Source organism: Carcharodon carcharias, chromosome 2, assembly GCF_017639515.1.
Source record: "Carcharodon carcharias isolate sCarCar2 chromosome 2, sCarCar2.pri, whole genome shotgun sequence".
Lineage (NCBI taxonomy): Eukaryota > Metazoa > Chordata > Chondrichthyes > Lamniformes > Lamnidae > Carcharodon > Carcharodon carcharias.
This window is the reverse complement of record NC_054468.1, coordinates 174,120,602-174,136,308: the sequence shown is the minus strand read 5'-3', so window position 1 is coordinate 174,136,308 and position 15,707 is coordinate 174,120,602. Positions and strand designations below refer to the sequence as shown.

The following is a 15,707-nucleotide window of genomic DNA, read 5'->3' as shown; positions in this document are numbered from 1 at the left end:
TGCAAGGCCTTGGTGAGACCACACCTGGAGTATTGTGTGGAGTTTTGGTTTCCCTATCTAAGAAAGGATATACTTGCCATAGAGGGAGTGCAGCAAAGGTTCACTAGGCTGGGGAAGGCAGGAATCTCATATGAGGAGAGATTGGTTTGACTGGGTTTGTATTCACTACTGTTTAGAAGTATGAGAGGGGATCTGAATGAAAGGTATAAAATTGTAAGAGGGCTAGACAGACTGGATGCAGGGAGGACGTTTCGTTTGGTTGGGAAGTCCAGATCCGGGGGCCACAGTCTCAGGATACGGGGCAGGCCATTTAGGACTGAGATGAGGAAAAATTTCTTCACTCAGAGGGTGGTCAACCTGTGGAAGGCTGTGGAGGCTGGGTCACTGAATGAAATTGATAATTTTTTAGATATTAGGGGCATCAAGGGGTCTGGAGAGAAAGCAGGGAATATGGTGTTGAGAATAGAGGATCAGTCATGATCATGTTGAATGGCAGAACAGGCTCAAAGGACCGAATGGCCTCCTAGTTTCTATGTAATCTATGAGAGACAGAGAGTCAACATGTCCGGTTGATGAGTTCTAATGAAAGGTTATCAACCTGAAATGTCAACACTGTTTCTTTTTCTACAAATGTTGCCTGACCTGCTCAGTATTTCCAGCATTTTCTGTTCCTAAAATCTCGGGGCATAAAACAACTTTCTCAATTCCCAGATAATCGGGTTACAAATCAAACCTTCAAAAAAATATAAAACAAAATATTCAAATGTCTTTAAGAAGGGCACAATCCTGAAATGTAGACAGCCGATTTGGTTCATAAATGTCAATTGACAGGTTGCATATTTCCAACTGTTTCCATTTGATACAAATCTCCAGCACTTTCTAATCTTCATAATTTATCCTTTGTATTGCGAATTCTGGATAATCTAATTTATGATTGTGTTGTCTGGAAATCTTCCATGTGCAAACCAGATCTCAAAGGTCCTCTTTGACAGTGCAAATTAGCTTTTTCATTTGCCATATTTTAATTTGTTCCTGGGATGTGTGTCACTGGCAAAAGCCTATTCTCAATTTCCCTTGGGAATATGGAAAACTGCCTTTATGAAACAATGCAGCCATTGTGGTGTTGCTACATCCATGGCGCTGTTAGGAAGAGAGTTTCTGGATTTTGAGCCAGCCACAGTAATTAAGAACAGCGAAATAGTTCCAAGTCAGATGGCCTGTGATTTAGAGAGGAACTTGCTGGCTGTGGTATTCCCTTGCATCCTCCAGAAGGAAAAACCAGTTCAAAATTTTTCATCCCAGTAAAAATCATGAATACTGGCCCAGGAATACTGGAGTTCCATTTTAAGATATATAAGAGCAATTCGGACAAGTTTTACTGGTACCTTTCATTTCCAAGTTTTACTGGTTTTTCCTTCTCATTTGTCCTTCAAGGTGGTAGAGGTCGCAGGTTTGGAAGGTGCTGCGGAAGAAGCCTTGGTCAGATGTGATGGTGTGAAGATAATTTTATGTAATATTTTCATTTCCATCCTCAGAAAATGTCAGAACTCGTGAACCTATCCCTTGTGGCATACCCATATTCTGATCCCTGTGTTGAGTTTTAAAAATGATATTTTCAAAATTCCCTTTTATCATCGGCGAAAGAAAGGAAATATTTTTCATGCACGGTTAGCTTCAATCATCTGCAAAGCGCGCACGGGCTTACGTGCCCCTCCCCCCATGCGGACGCCAACGGCCGCTCTGTCGCTGTTACCAAGCGATTCTTCCTTCATGGTAACGAGCGCGCACAGCGCTTCTAAACGAACTCATCCCCGTCCTTCAGTGTTTGCTGCTGCATTCAGCTGACATCATTGGGAGTTATTATTGCCGTTCTGTAGAGGTACTTTTAGGTGAACGGGTGCATTTAAAAGAAATCAAATAAAGATTTGTTGTTGTTCTTGTAAACGTTATTGAAGCAGTCTTCCTAGGGTGGAGAGAAGGACGGCAGATAAATATTAGGAAGGAAAGGAAATGGCTGATAGAACTGCACCGAAATGCCAGCTGCGGTTAGAGTGGGTTTATGGTTACCGAGGTCACCAGTGCCGGAATAACCTATACTATACGGTTGCCAAGGAGGTGGTCTACTTTGTTGCTGGAGTGGGAATTGTATACAACACCAGGGAACATACACAGAAATTTTTCCTTGGCCACAACGATGATATTATCAGGTAGCGTACACCATGCAGAATGAAATGTGATACTTTACAAAATAGTAGTCCCCGATTCACCCTCTGTTTAAAATATGATTTATAATGTAAAGATTGAATGATTATTGCAATATTTTTTGTACAATATACATAGAGCATCATTATTCATATCTATAGTTTGCCTTTGTAATATAACGTATTAATTTTAAGCATCAAGTTTCACGATAATTTATACATCAAACAGCGGAATGTTAAAGATGTGACCCATACATCATTCATTTTTGTTTTAATCAAAGATACTTGTACCTGTAATTTCAGATTTTAAGTATAGGTCTTTTATTTAAGTTCGAATTTCATATTTGAGCAATTTTTAAGTTGATTATTTGAAATGGAATTCAGGTGTAAGTTTCCAAGTGTGTTTCCATTTCACAATTGAATGCAAATTTCTGGTACTGCTGTACTCGACTGTTGGGTTCATTGCAACTTGTAGTTTAAAATCGCTGTCTGTTTTGATGTTTTCGTTGGTGCTGGAAAGAGGTGAAAATAATCTCCAAGTAGACAATACCTCTCCTAACACTGACGGGGAGGTGAACAAAATTGCTCTAATAAGCAACCTCCATTGAAACAAAAGCTAAGTTAAATGATTTCGGAGAGAGGCACTGTACCATTTTTGACAGCAGTAAATGGTTTTGGCCTGGCCGAATCTATTTTACTATATTTGTACCGCTGGTATTTCTACTGCTAAATTGAAAAAGAACTATTCAACCACAGCGATGAGGTCCGGTGCAGCACGCTAAGAACCATGTATCTTTATGGATACTGGGTTTCGCTTTATTCTTTTATACATAGAAAGTGGAACAAAAGCGGCCTCGATAGTGTATATTACAGTGCGTGTCACTTGAAATAATTTTCAATTGTTTTTGAACACTGGCATTCTGTTTCTAATTTTTGGCAGTTATATATTTATTAGCTCCGTGAAAGTCTAGTTTAAATTCATTTTTATATTGCTGTAATTTCATTATTAAAATGTTGTTATCACTGCCAGCTCCCTTGATAAAGTGATGTATAAAATAAATTGATTTGGTTTTTGTCTTTAAAAATTGGCCTGAAATTGACAAATGTGGCGGATCAGAAAGGGTATACTGTAAAGCTGTGCACATATTGTGATCTCCATTTACTGCTTTTTGATTTCTACCTTCAGAAATAATAATCTTCCAAGCAAAAGCTCCAAATTTTTAAAATAACACTTTAAAAAAATTGCCTTCCAGTATGTTTAATTATAGTACTTGGTTGTTGATACTGCCCTAATAGCATCCTCCTATGTTAGTATGGCGCCTCTACACTATTAAATTACAATATGTAATTTTCCTTCTAACATGTGCGATGACTGCTTTGAGTTTGCGTCTTAAAGAAAAAAATAATGAAGTGGTTAGGAAATATTATTGGTAAACAGAGTTGTCATAGTTTCATTATATCAAATCACAACTGTAACGCAGCAACATAATCTTAGCTGTGCTTCTATTTGCAAAACTATTATCTTTTCTCTGTTTGGAAAGCCATTTATTGTTTTGTGTATCAGCTTATACCATATTTAGCATGGGGGGTTAAAAAGGTTTTTTTGCAGCCAGTTGAAAAGAATAGCTATAATCTGTCACCATAGCACCAGCAACATTCTGCAATTGTCTTAGGATGATACTCAGTTTAGTGAGAAAATGATCTTCATATTTTCAATATTTATAACAGGTTTTCTTCTTGACTATAGCAATTAAGTCAAAATATGCACCAGACATTCTTTTAAAAGATTGAAAGTAGGTCAGTAAAAAACAGTCCATATTCCAATTGCAATGTTTTCTTCTCCAGTAATTTAATTATTAGTAAAGATTATGACATTAGTTCGGCTGGGACACTCTTAACAGCAATGATTGTAAAGTTATTAACCTTGTGATGAATTTATAGTCCCAAAACATTGTGTTAATAGGCACAGTCCATCCTAAAAGCAAGTAGATAATAAATTCCTAAATTTGATACTTTGCAAACATATGATAATTTCAGACCCCCATAAATAGAATAATAACTAATTGTTTGACTTGTTACACATGAAACCTGATTAAAATTGCTTAAAGTCAAGCATTTTGTAGATCCGCTAAATTGAAATCGCTTGGACAACCTTACAAATTGCAGTAAAACTGAATATCGATAAACTAGGAAGTATCAAAAGTCAATTTGATGCATATCAAACTTTATTTGTCTAAGTTATGCATAACGTCTTAATGACGAAGGTGAATATGGTATAGCATCTTAAAAAATTAAAGGAAAATAATTCACATCTTGTGAGATTTATGCTTCAAGAAATTCTGTGAATTCTTTTTGGTGGAAATCAGAAGTTATCAACCTCTCCACTTTACCTTACTTGACATAAAAATCAAGTGTTTAATTTCATCAAGTCCAGAAGAGGATAGTTACTTTCCTAACTTCAGAATTTCCAACTTGGACATATTTGCATTTACATCCTTTGTCTGAGTCTTACAACAATAACTTGTATTTATATAGCACCCTGGACATAGTTAAACGTCCCAAATTGCTTCACAGCAATTAAGAAAATGAAACCAATCGGCATTAAGAGGTATTAGGTCCATTTACCAAAAGCTTGGTCAAAGAAGTAGTTTTAGAAGAGTGTTTTAAAGTAGGAAAAAGAGTTGGAGAGGTTTAAGAGAGGAAATTCTAGAGTTTAGGGCCTTAGCAGTTGAAGGCATAGCTGGAGTGATTAAAATCAGGGATAGTCAGGAGTCCAGAATTCGAGGAGTGCAGATATATCATGTGAATGGGTGGAGGGGAGCTGTATAGTGGTTGTAGAGATAGGAAAGGATGAGGCCATGGAGGAAACTGAAAGCTTGGATGAGAATTTTCACATTGAAGTGTAGGACAGTGAGCACACGGGTGGATGGGTGAATGAACTTGAGACTTACTGCATGAGCAGCAGAATTTTGGATGACCTCAAGTCTACCAGAGGGTCTAACCAGGAGTGTGCTGGAATAATCAAAGTCTAGAGGTAACAAAGACATAGTGGAAAGTTTCAGCAGCAGATGAGATTTTATAGAGGGAAGGCTTTCTGCATCAGCCTCTCCATGCTTTCTATGCCAAGTTGTTTGGCAAACTTATTAGCTTTAGCTTTCAGCAGACATCTGCAAAATAGGATTTTCTGAGTTATTTTGTGATTAAACCACATAAACAGCACTGCATCAACATCAGCCATCTTTTTTTCATATTTCTAATTCCAATTTTAATTCCAATTTTTATTTTCTCTCCCAACCCTTCAAGTCCTTTATTTTGTTTTGAGAATTCTGGAAATGTGAGATTCAGAAATGCCATTCTGCAATGTGACTGGCTTTTAAATCCTTATTTCCTTCAAACTATTCAAAATATCCATTTGCACTTGTCATGGCGCTTGTTTTATTTAGCCATTAACTTCCATTCCTTCCTTCCTCAACCACACAATGCTAACAATGGATGGCATCCAAGTAACACCAGTTCTTAGGCGTGTTGACCACTGAACTCAGTCAAACTGAGTGGTGAAAGCCTCAGGTTTAAAGGTAGAAAAGCTTGTTAAAATGGGATTCTTGTGCACCATATTTGCATTTGTGTGAATTGCAATAAATTAAATTGCAATTAAAAGGGCCATAGAGTACAAAAGTAAGGAGGTTATGTTAAACTTGTATAGAACGCTGGTTCAACCTCAGTTGGAGCATAGTGTCCAGTTCTAGGCTCCACACTTTAGGAAAGATGTGAAGGCATTAGAAAGGGTGCAGAAAAGATTTATGTAAATGTTCCAGGGCTCAAGAACTTCAGTTTCGTAGGTTGGAGAGTTTGGGACTCTTTTCCTTGGAGAAAATTTGATTGAGGTATTCAAAATCATGTGGGGTTTGGACAGAGTAGAAAGGGAAAAACTGTTCCCATTTTTGGAAGGATTGAGCACATGAGGGCACAGATTTAAGGTAATAAGCAAAAGGAGAAATGGTGATCCGAGGAAAAACGTTTCCATGCAGCAAATGGTTGGGATCTGGAATGCACTGCTTGATGGTGTGGTGGGGGCAGGTTCAAGAGGGAACTGGATTATTATCTGAAAGGGAAGAATGTGCATGGCAATAGGGAGAAAGAGGGGCAGTGGAACGAGGGAAATTACTCCTTCAGAGAGTCAGTGCAGACATGGTAGGCTGAATGGCCTCCTTCTGTGCTATAACCATTCTGTGATTCTATGATAACAGAATTGCTAAAGAAAAGGTAGGATCAATTAGAAACTTCATGGAAGATGAAGAAATAGAGGTACTGAGTTGGAGGGATTTGAGGAGCTGGGAAATGATGTCGGGAAGGAATATGCAGAGATTGGAGGCCGGGTGGGGGAAAGTGGGTGGAACAGGGAAATGGGGGTTTGGGGTGGAGTGGTTGGTGGTGGGAGGGAGTGGGAAGCTGGGATATAGCAGGGAGCTGTGTGGGATGGCTTCCCAAAGCATTCCCGCTGTGGGGGTATTTCTCTGGACAGGCTGGGAACCAGTTCAGTTACCTGCTCCACGGGACATTTTGCAATGGCGCTGGTATTTCCCTATCACTGGAGCAACACCTGCCCCCCCCCCCCCCCCACACTGAGTAGAGGCCACCAACTCAGTTGAGGTGGTCTCCTGGTGACAGATTGAGTGGCCATCAGAGCCAGAGGCAGCATGGCCCAATGATGGGGCTGCAGGACTGAAACCGTGTCAGTCCTGCATTGATGGCTCTACTGGCTTTGGGCCTTTTTATTTGATGACTTCAATGCAGGAAACTGAGGGCACCCTTGTCGCCAGTCTATCTCAGCAGTGCCAACTTGTCATGGTGGGGTTCCTGGCTTGTCATTGTCTTTGATTGAGACTCCAAAATCCAGAACCTGCCTGTTGCCCTTAAGAGAATAGTGAACATAGAGGTGGCCAGTTAGACTGCCTCCCAGAAGGTTGTGGTGGCTGGTGCTCTGATGACATAGGTGACCTCTGGACTCCCATGGGGCTCAACATTTGGGCCCCAACTCATGGTGGAAAATTCAACCTGCTGAATCAGTGCTTTGCTTCAATTTTCATAGGAGACTGTGGGAATTTAAAGGCACAAATGAAGGAGATTGAAGTATTAGTTCGGATAACTAAGAAAGTTAGCGGAATTCAAAATGGGTGGTATTCATGCTCAGGAAAGTCAGAGAATATATCAGAGGCCCTGTTCACAACCTTTCTAAATGTTCTAGGATATGTGAATTGCCAGAGCATTATCAACATAACAGCTCTGTCTAAAAAGAGAGGAAGGGATAAAGCAGGTAGCTATAGACTGTAGTGTTGAATGTAATCAATGCCAACTTGGAAAGATGAGTTAATTAAAGAAAGCCAGCATAGATTTATAAAAGGCATGTCATGTTTGATTAATTTAATAGTTATTTGGGGAAGTAATTGGAGTGTATTGATGAAGGAAGTGCAGTCAACATTGTATAAATAGATTTTGAAAAAGGCACTTGATGCAGTACAGCACAGGAAGTTTAATAAATTTAAAGGCTTTGATATCTTGGTGATGCAGTGGGGAGTTGGTCCAATGTAAGATGACAAACCTGAAAGACACGTTGCTGTGCACTTTCTATCAGTGGCTTTTTAACTCAGCCAGATGATTAGCAATTTACTTCTTGGTTTGGGGCCCAATGCATGGCAATGGCGTGATGAGAACCCACATAACGCAGTCTCAACTTCTGCAATTAAAGAGCTAAACTGAGTTGAAACGAGAGAGGACAAGATATGATAATAGATTCCAGAAGGGCAAAGGCCTTACTTGATGCGCTGATGGGTCAGTGAGTTGCTGGAGTGAGATATTCTTCCCCAGCAAGGGAGAAAAACCCACTGCTGACACGAAAAAGATATTGCTGGAAGTGGCTGAGGAAGTCAACAGCAGGAGGATAGAACCAGGTTCTTGGATTCAGTACAGGAAGTGTTTTAATGACCTAACCAGGTCAGGAAAAGTGAGTACAGATACAGATACATCCTGCGGTGTGCATCACCCCATTTCCTCACTGTGCCCTGTCAAGCCTACTCCATTATGGCATTTTTCACACCCACTTACCTTGCATGTGCACCCACCCTTCTATTAATGTATACTTCCTCAAATCCCTTTCTATAACCCCATCACACCCACTCACCATTATCCTTATGCAGTTTCATGTCTCAACCTGGTAGCCACCCTCATCAAATGGACTGCATCTGTTGGGCGCCATGCCATGATAGTCGCCTTATAGGTTTGTTCCTTCCCTCTTTATACGAGAAGAGACCACAGAACACAAGGGAGAGGGGAGAATTGGAAGTAGGCCTCCACAGTGCTCTCAGCTCGCAAATGTAGGAGAGGAGATGCTAAAGATCAGTGTAGTTTTGCTGTTCTTCGCTGTTGGAGATAGGGAGATGGGAACTTCCAGCTACCCAGTGACATAATTAAATATTAGCAAAACACATGTCACACACCACTGATGGCCTGGATGTCATGGTCAGTAGTGAAGTGATTGGTCTCATTCCTGACCTTGTAGAAAGCTAGCCACCAAGATCTAGTGATCTCTGTGGTACGGATTTCCCCTTTCCCAACATCAGTTTGAATCTGGTGCCATATTGATGGGGATCTCCAGGCATCCAGTAACAGTCATGACATCAAGCAGGGTAAGCAGTAATCTAATTTAAATATTCACATGTAAGCAAACTGGGAAGTAAATGCACTAATTTTTCACTTTTAATTAGAATTTTATGGAGAATAAAATAAATGATTGCGATATACAGGTAGGATTAAGGTAGAAACTGAAAAGTCAAACTTTTAAGAATTATTTTTAACTTGTACATTTTTTTATCGTAATGGAGGAATTTGACAGTCTACAACTAGACAATTAGTTTTTCAGGATAAGTGAGGTTGTCCATTAATAATTCTGAGCTCAGTACACTGTTTAAAAACCAGCTACACCTCATTTACCAAGGTGTAACTTTCAAGTATTTTCCAATGAGACTAATAGTGTAAAAGGGAAAATTCTCATCAGTTCAGTGATTTCTATTTGCTTGCAATCTTAAGGGACCCCTCAACAGTGCACTCTATGGGGAAGTGCAGAATCACTGATAGCAACTTCTGATTTAACTATACATGTTTGGACTCCGCAAGTTATCGGTTACAGAGGAACAATGATGGTGAACACCTATGGTTTCACTATCATTGCTACCTCAAAATCAGAGCCTTGATTGCAACAGTGAGTGAAAATGATCAACTTCATAATAACTTCATAATAATTCTTACCTTGCCAATTGTAATTCATATCATTTATCTCAGGTGGGGCCTTCATGCATGCCGCAGCAGTCATTGGAGGTCACTGACTATGACTCATTGGAGGAGCTGGGTCCTTCTGAGGGTGTACTGTCACAGGACTCATGCATACTATGCACCAGCTCAAACACTTGTGTTTTGGTGAGACCTGGTGACAGAATTCACAAATCAGGAAGAGTATAAGCAAGTTGAGCAGCAGCACTGATGAATCTTCTAAGTGTACTGACCAAGATTGCAGAGAGAATTGAGGTAACTGCCTCAATCATGAGTGGATTCATGTCATAGGCATTGTGATGATATGCTCTTCTATGGATAGAATAGCCAGTGATGTGATACACCACATGTTCAGTCAAATGAGTCCATGAGGGCCATGCAGACTCTGGATCACAACGTGTCTTCCTCATTAAATAGGATGATAAATATCTTAGCCTTATAATACTGAACCCATCTACACCATAGTGCTCTTATTGGTAGCAATGAAATGCATCTGGGCCATGGAAAGGATGATGGCAAAAGGTGCCACAGAAGTTGGAACTCTACTCAAAAGTGCTTTTGCTTCTTATCCATTTCCTTACTCAAAGCTCATTACTGGGCAATGTTTTGTTTCAGAATTCAGTGTTCAGGGAGTCAATTAACCCTTTTCCCTCTTTTCCCAAACTCTGAAATGATTCAAAGTGATAACCCTTTTGGTGACAGTGGTTATATTTTATTCAGTGTAGGTAAGATCTGACACATGCTAATGTCTGTGATAGTAGTACCAAAGTAAAACAGCATTGCTATTACACTACGGGTAGAGGCTTGATCTCCCCGTAAACACTCCTGGTCTGCCCAGGTACTGTCAATGCAATATGTAAAACCTCCACAAATTCCTATGTAAAGAAAATATAATAAGGGATTCCCAGAGCACAGAGATGTCTATGGAGACTGATTTAACCCTGTCATTGCCTAGCTATTATTTAAATGGATCAATTACAAAAGCTTTCATTGAACCATCTGTGCCCACTCAAGCTACATGAAACTTTCAAGAGCTTGGGTTTTCACTATGGTGCTTTTGACACAGGTGCTCTGTAGATGCAGTGTGTACCATCTGCAAGATGCACTGTAGCAACTGGATAAGCTCCTTTGGTAGTACCTTCCAAACCCATGACTTCTACCACCTAGAAGAACAAGGGCAGCAGCCATTGAACACCACCACCATTCCCAATTTGGAATATATCTTGTTTCATTGTTATTTGGTAGAAAGTTTCAGGATTTTGACCTAACAGCACTGTGGGACTACCGACATCCATGGACTGTAACATTGAGAAGGAGGATCACCACCACCTTCTGAAGGGAAATTTGGGATGAACAAGAAATGCTGGCCTTGCCAGCGATGTTTATATTGTGTGGAGGGATACAATTGAAAGTTTCCAGCTCAGGCCTGAATTAAAATTGCATTTGGGTGCCAATGACATTAAGATGTCCTTACCAAATGTTTGAGGAAGCAGGTCAAAATTGAAGATGAAAGACTCCTGGTGGATCCAGTGCATGTAAGTAACATGGCATTTGAATTCTGTACCCACCCAGTTTTCACTATTTGGCTGGATTAACATCCTCCACTACCCCAGCCCTGCCAAACTCTGCCTGCAAATTAGAACCATACTCTGGTTCTGTAAAATAGGAAATTGCCCTGAGGTCCTCCTGTAATCATGCCTTGGGGATGAGATGATTGACCTGCAACAACCACAACCATCTGCCTTTGCATAGGTGTGATTCCAACCAAGAGTTTTCCAATTCCCATTGGCTTCAATTTTATTAGGGCTCCTTGATGCCATATTCAGGCAAATGCTGCATTGGTGTCAACTGCAATCACTCTACTGTATCTCTGGAATTCTGCTCTTTTGACCATGTTTGGGCCAAGACTGTAATGAGATCTGGAACTGAGGTCCTGCAGAATTTAAACTGAGCATCAGTTATTGATGAATAAATGCCACTTAATAGTACTGTTGATGACACCTTCCATTACATTGCTGATTGAGTGTAAATTGATGTGGAGGTAATGGGCCAGATTGCATTTTCCTTGCAGTTTGCGGAGAATTGTGGGGCAATTTTCTACATTGTTGAGTGGGCACCAATGTTATAGCTGTACTATAACTGCTTCAGCCAGGATGCTATTTGGCAGCCTCTGGGGTTTCTTGATATTAAATGGAGTGAATTGAATTGGCGAAAACTCCCAAAATCCTGGCTACTTTTTTGGCTGCAGATGGATGCAAATACTTCAGCATCAGCTGATGCAGTTTTTCTATCAGGATAATTCAGAACAGAAGAAGATCAGCAACGCAAGAGACCAAAAAAGCCAAGTATCTTTTTTTTAGTTTCTGGGACAGTGAGTGCAGGAACAAGGACCGTTTAAGATAATAAGTAATACAAAAGCAAAATATTGTAGATTCTGGAAATCATACAAAAACAGAACATTTTGGAAGCAGTCAGCAGGTCAGGCAGCATCTGTGGAGAGAGAAACAGATTTAATGTTTCCAGTCAATTACCTTTTCTCAGAATGTTTAAGCTTCTCTGCCCCGGACTCCTTGTCTCCCTTCATGAATGTGAGACTCCCCAAGGTACTGTCATAACCATGTAAAAGGCATTTCCTTAAAGTGGTCCATGAGCTAAGAATTTGTGTGTATATATGCAGCCCCCTTTTATGAGTAATTCAATTCAAAAATAACCCTGCAGACAAGCATTAGTCTTGAGTAAGATAACGGTTAGTTTGTTACAAAACCTACTGATCAAAGTTTCTTGGGTAAAAGTGATAAAGTCATTAACTAAAATACAAATACAAGATTAAATTGCAGATAAAGGAAAAAATACTTAAAAAAATTAAATTTCAAATCAGTTTGTGAGATATCGTTGCCGGCCTGTTACTCAAAATCCTTCTTTTTGAAGTAAAGGGGTTGAAACTTGAGGTTTGGTTTAGCAGCTGCGATGGTTTCTGTAATTAAATAGTTGGAATTTCTTTGCAGATAGGCTCAAAAAGCAGAACAGGCTTTGCGAGTGAGTGAAGGCTCTTGTTTTTACTTTTACATTACTGCAGATGCTAGCACTTGGTAGCCTGATTTAGTACTGCAGCCCGATAACTGTTTCTGGAAATCTTTCTCAGTCTCTCCTTGTTGAGAAGCAGTTTCTGTTTCAAGGTGCATCTCTCATAACATTTAAGACGGTTCTCTCTTGAGGCAGCCTCCAGCTTTTTCTTATAGTATGAAACTCAAAGATGGCTGCTCCAAAATTGACAAATATTAGGTATTGGCCATTCAAATAGCTTTTCTTCCACCTGGGGTTCTTTTTTTCATTAAAGCTCTTATCAATTGTCTTTGTTCTGAAAGAAGACCAGCAAGCAGAAGGATCTCATTTACACTTGTGGAATACTCATTGAATGATGTCTTTTGTGATCCTTCTTGAGGTAAGCAGTTTGATAAGGTTTTGGAACCAACACAGAAAGGTGCCAGGATTAAAGTAAAATACAGCAGATGCTGGAAATCTGAAATAAAACCAGAAAATGCTGGAAAAACTCAGCAGGTCTGGCAGCATCAGTGGAGAGAGAAAGTCCGTACGACTCTTAAGAGCTAAAGAGAAGTGGAAATTCCCCCCTCTCTTTAGCTTTGAAGAGGAGTGTTATGATCCCAGCTGATGTTACTACTAGACAGGCCAGCTCCCAGGGTGGAGCCCAGCTTGATAGATCCTAACTTTTTTTTTGTTTAGAAATGTGAGGCGTGGCTACTAAACAGAGGCACAGGAGTCAGCTGATGAACTTTTAACAAAATTATAAAACATTAAACAAGAAAACATGAAATTTCTTAAAATAGTTCTTCATCCACAACATACCTTTACAGATATATACAGATTCATAAGGATAACACAAGTTACAAAAACTATCCTATACTCTCATGTTCACAGTAAGTACACAGTCCATGTAGACCAATAGGCGACCTGTGGTCAGACACACCACACTGTACAGCCAAGTGACAGATGCCACCCCAAACAGATGCTATGGATCTCTCATAACTTCCCTCAGACACTTGTCACACTGTGAGCCAACCAGTCTCATGAACTCTGTCTTTCACACCGGGTTTCCAATCTCCACCCTAAGAACCCGCTTTGGAATCTTCACCCAAATGACGCTTTCTCTTGAATACCTTCCACAAGGGTCCACCTCCAGGGTTTCAAACTCTCCATCTGATGTTCCTCTCCCCTGGATAGCCACATGCATTCAAGTTTTGCCTTCCGTAAACCTCTTTCAGATAATCAGCCATGCCAAAAGAACACCACTGCTTCATGTGCCCCTAGTAAGGAGTCACCAACCTTTGGCTGTCTCCTCAAATCTTCTGGATTTCCACAAGCCTATTTTGCTTTAAGTCTGCATCTTGCAGCTTTCTCCCTTTAAGCTTGGAGCCTTCCTCTCTGCTTCTTACATTCACCTCCACTGATCAGGATCCTGTTCAGGTTTCTGTTCTTCTCCCTTGACTTCACTGTCTTCTTGGGACCTTTCTCCTGTTACGCTCCCTGGTTTTGGGACTTCCTGTTCATTCTTTGGAACCTGCTTTCTGCAATTTTTTCTCCTGCATCCACCTTCTCCTGACACCTGCTTTCAACTTAACCGAAACTACTTTTCCGTTTTAATCTGTCTCTGAGTCCCTCTCTCTGGATCCTGTGCAACAGCACAGTTTTTCCACCTTGTGTTTGTTTTAACTCCCCTTCAGGAGTTGTAAAACCTTATTAAAAAACAAGTATTTTTTAAAGTGAAACTAACACTCAAGGTCCCCCCCTTAACACACCAATACAGAAATACAAATTAAATTTCAACTTAAAGATATACCTTATTCTTCACACACACACATACAACAGACAACTTGCTTAAACTATCTCTAGTTCCTAACAAAAGTCCTACGGACTCCAAACATTAACTCTGTTTCTCTCTCCACAGATGCTGCCAGAATTGCTGAGTTTTTATTACAGGTGCCAAGTTGTCCGTCCACACACACCTTTGAACAAAGGCTTTTTAAAAGTTTTTTTTTGCAAACATGTGCTTTTCAAACAATTGTCCTTAAAAATCTATAATATTACACGTTCGTAACAGTACCATAGAACCTGATTTCACCACTAACTTGTGTTAGTGAGTGGTGATTTTCTGCTACTTACTAGCTTCCAACCCATATTGAGAAGAGTAAAGATCATAATTCTAATTATTTTTATAGAATGGCCCTCTCTAGATTCCTCTAGTTTAAAAAAAAATCTATTGGCCACTGCTCTCTGTTCTCTGTCCTTTATTCAACTTCCAATCAATGCTGCACCTGTTCTCTTTCATACACTTTAGGGAATTTTAAACTAGAGGTGTACATGGGTTTGGGTGTAGGTTTAAGACCAACAAATATGCATGTACATCAGAAAGCCAATTCCACCCCCTGCATTTAACTTGAGTGACTTATCAACTCACTTCCAAATTTGACAATGCATCTACAGAATTCCTAAACTTCCTGAAACTTGTTAGCAAAAGTAAGGTGAGGACACAATGTCAATTGAGGAGGCTGAATCAAACACATGGAAATACTGCAATAAACAGTAATCAAAGTTGCTTTTTCCTACCTACTACACTAAGTCCTTGTTTAACGTTGGCCCATTTAACATTGGTTCGCTTTAACATGGGATGTGGACTTCTAGTGTGGGGAAGGAAGCTCCAGGATTTTGATCCAGTGGTCGGAAGGAATAGAAATGCAGTTCCAAGTCAGGATGTTGTGTGGCTTGGAGGGGAACTTGCAGGTGGTGGTGTTCCCATGTATCTGCTGCCCTTGCCCTTCTAGGTGGTAGAGGTCGTTGGTTTGGAAGTTGCTGTTGAAGGAACCTTGGTGAGTTGCTGCACTGCATCTTGTTGATGGTATATACTACTGCCATTGTGTGACTGTGGTGGAGGGAGTGAATGTTTGAAGGTTATAGATGGGGTGCCAGTCAAGCAGATCGCTTTGTCTTGGATGGTATCGAGCTGCTTGAGTATATTGTTGGAGCTGCCCTCTTTCAGACAAGTAGGGAGTATTACATCACGCTCCTGATTGGTGCCTTGCAGGCGACAGGCTCTGGGAATTTAGGAGGTGAGAAACTACTGCACTGGAGTGCTGCTTTGGTTTGAGTGCTGCTCAGGTTGGAGTTTGG

At 40.2% G+C, this 15,707-nt stretch overlaps 1 protein-coding gene across 2 annotated transcripts in view; it reads left to right on the top strand.

The window, feature by feature from the left end:
- Nucleotides 1-1,843: 1,843 nt before the first annotated feature.
- LOC121269068 (echinoderm microtubule-associated protein-like 6) overlaps nucleotides 1,844-15,707 on the top strand; it is a 738,052-nt gene continuing 724,188 nt past the window's right edge. For both annotated transcript variants that reach the window (XM_041173516.1, XM_041173508.1), the window contains exon 1: nucleotides 1,844-2,207. In XM_041173516.1, coding sequence (XP_041029450.1) covers nucleotides 2,011-2,207 — 197 coding nt within the window. In that variant the 5' untranslated portion in view covers nucleotides 1,844-2,010. The remainder of the gene's footprint in view (nucleotides 2,208-15,707) is intronic.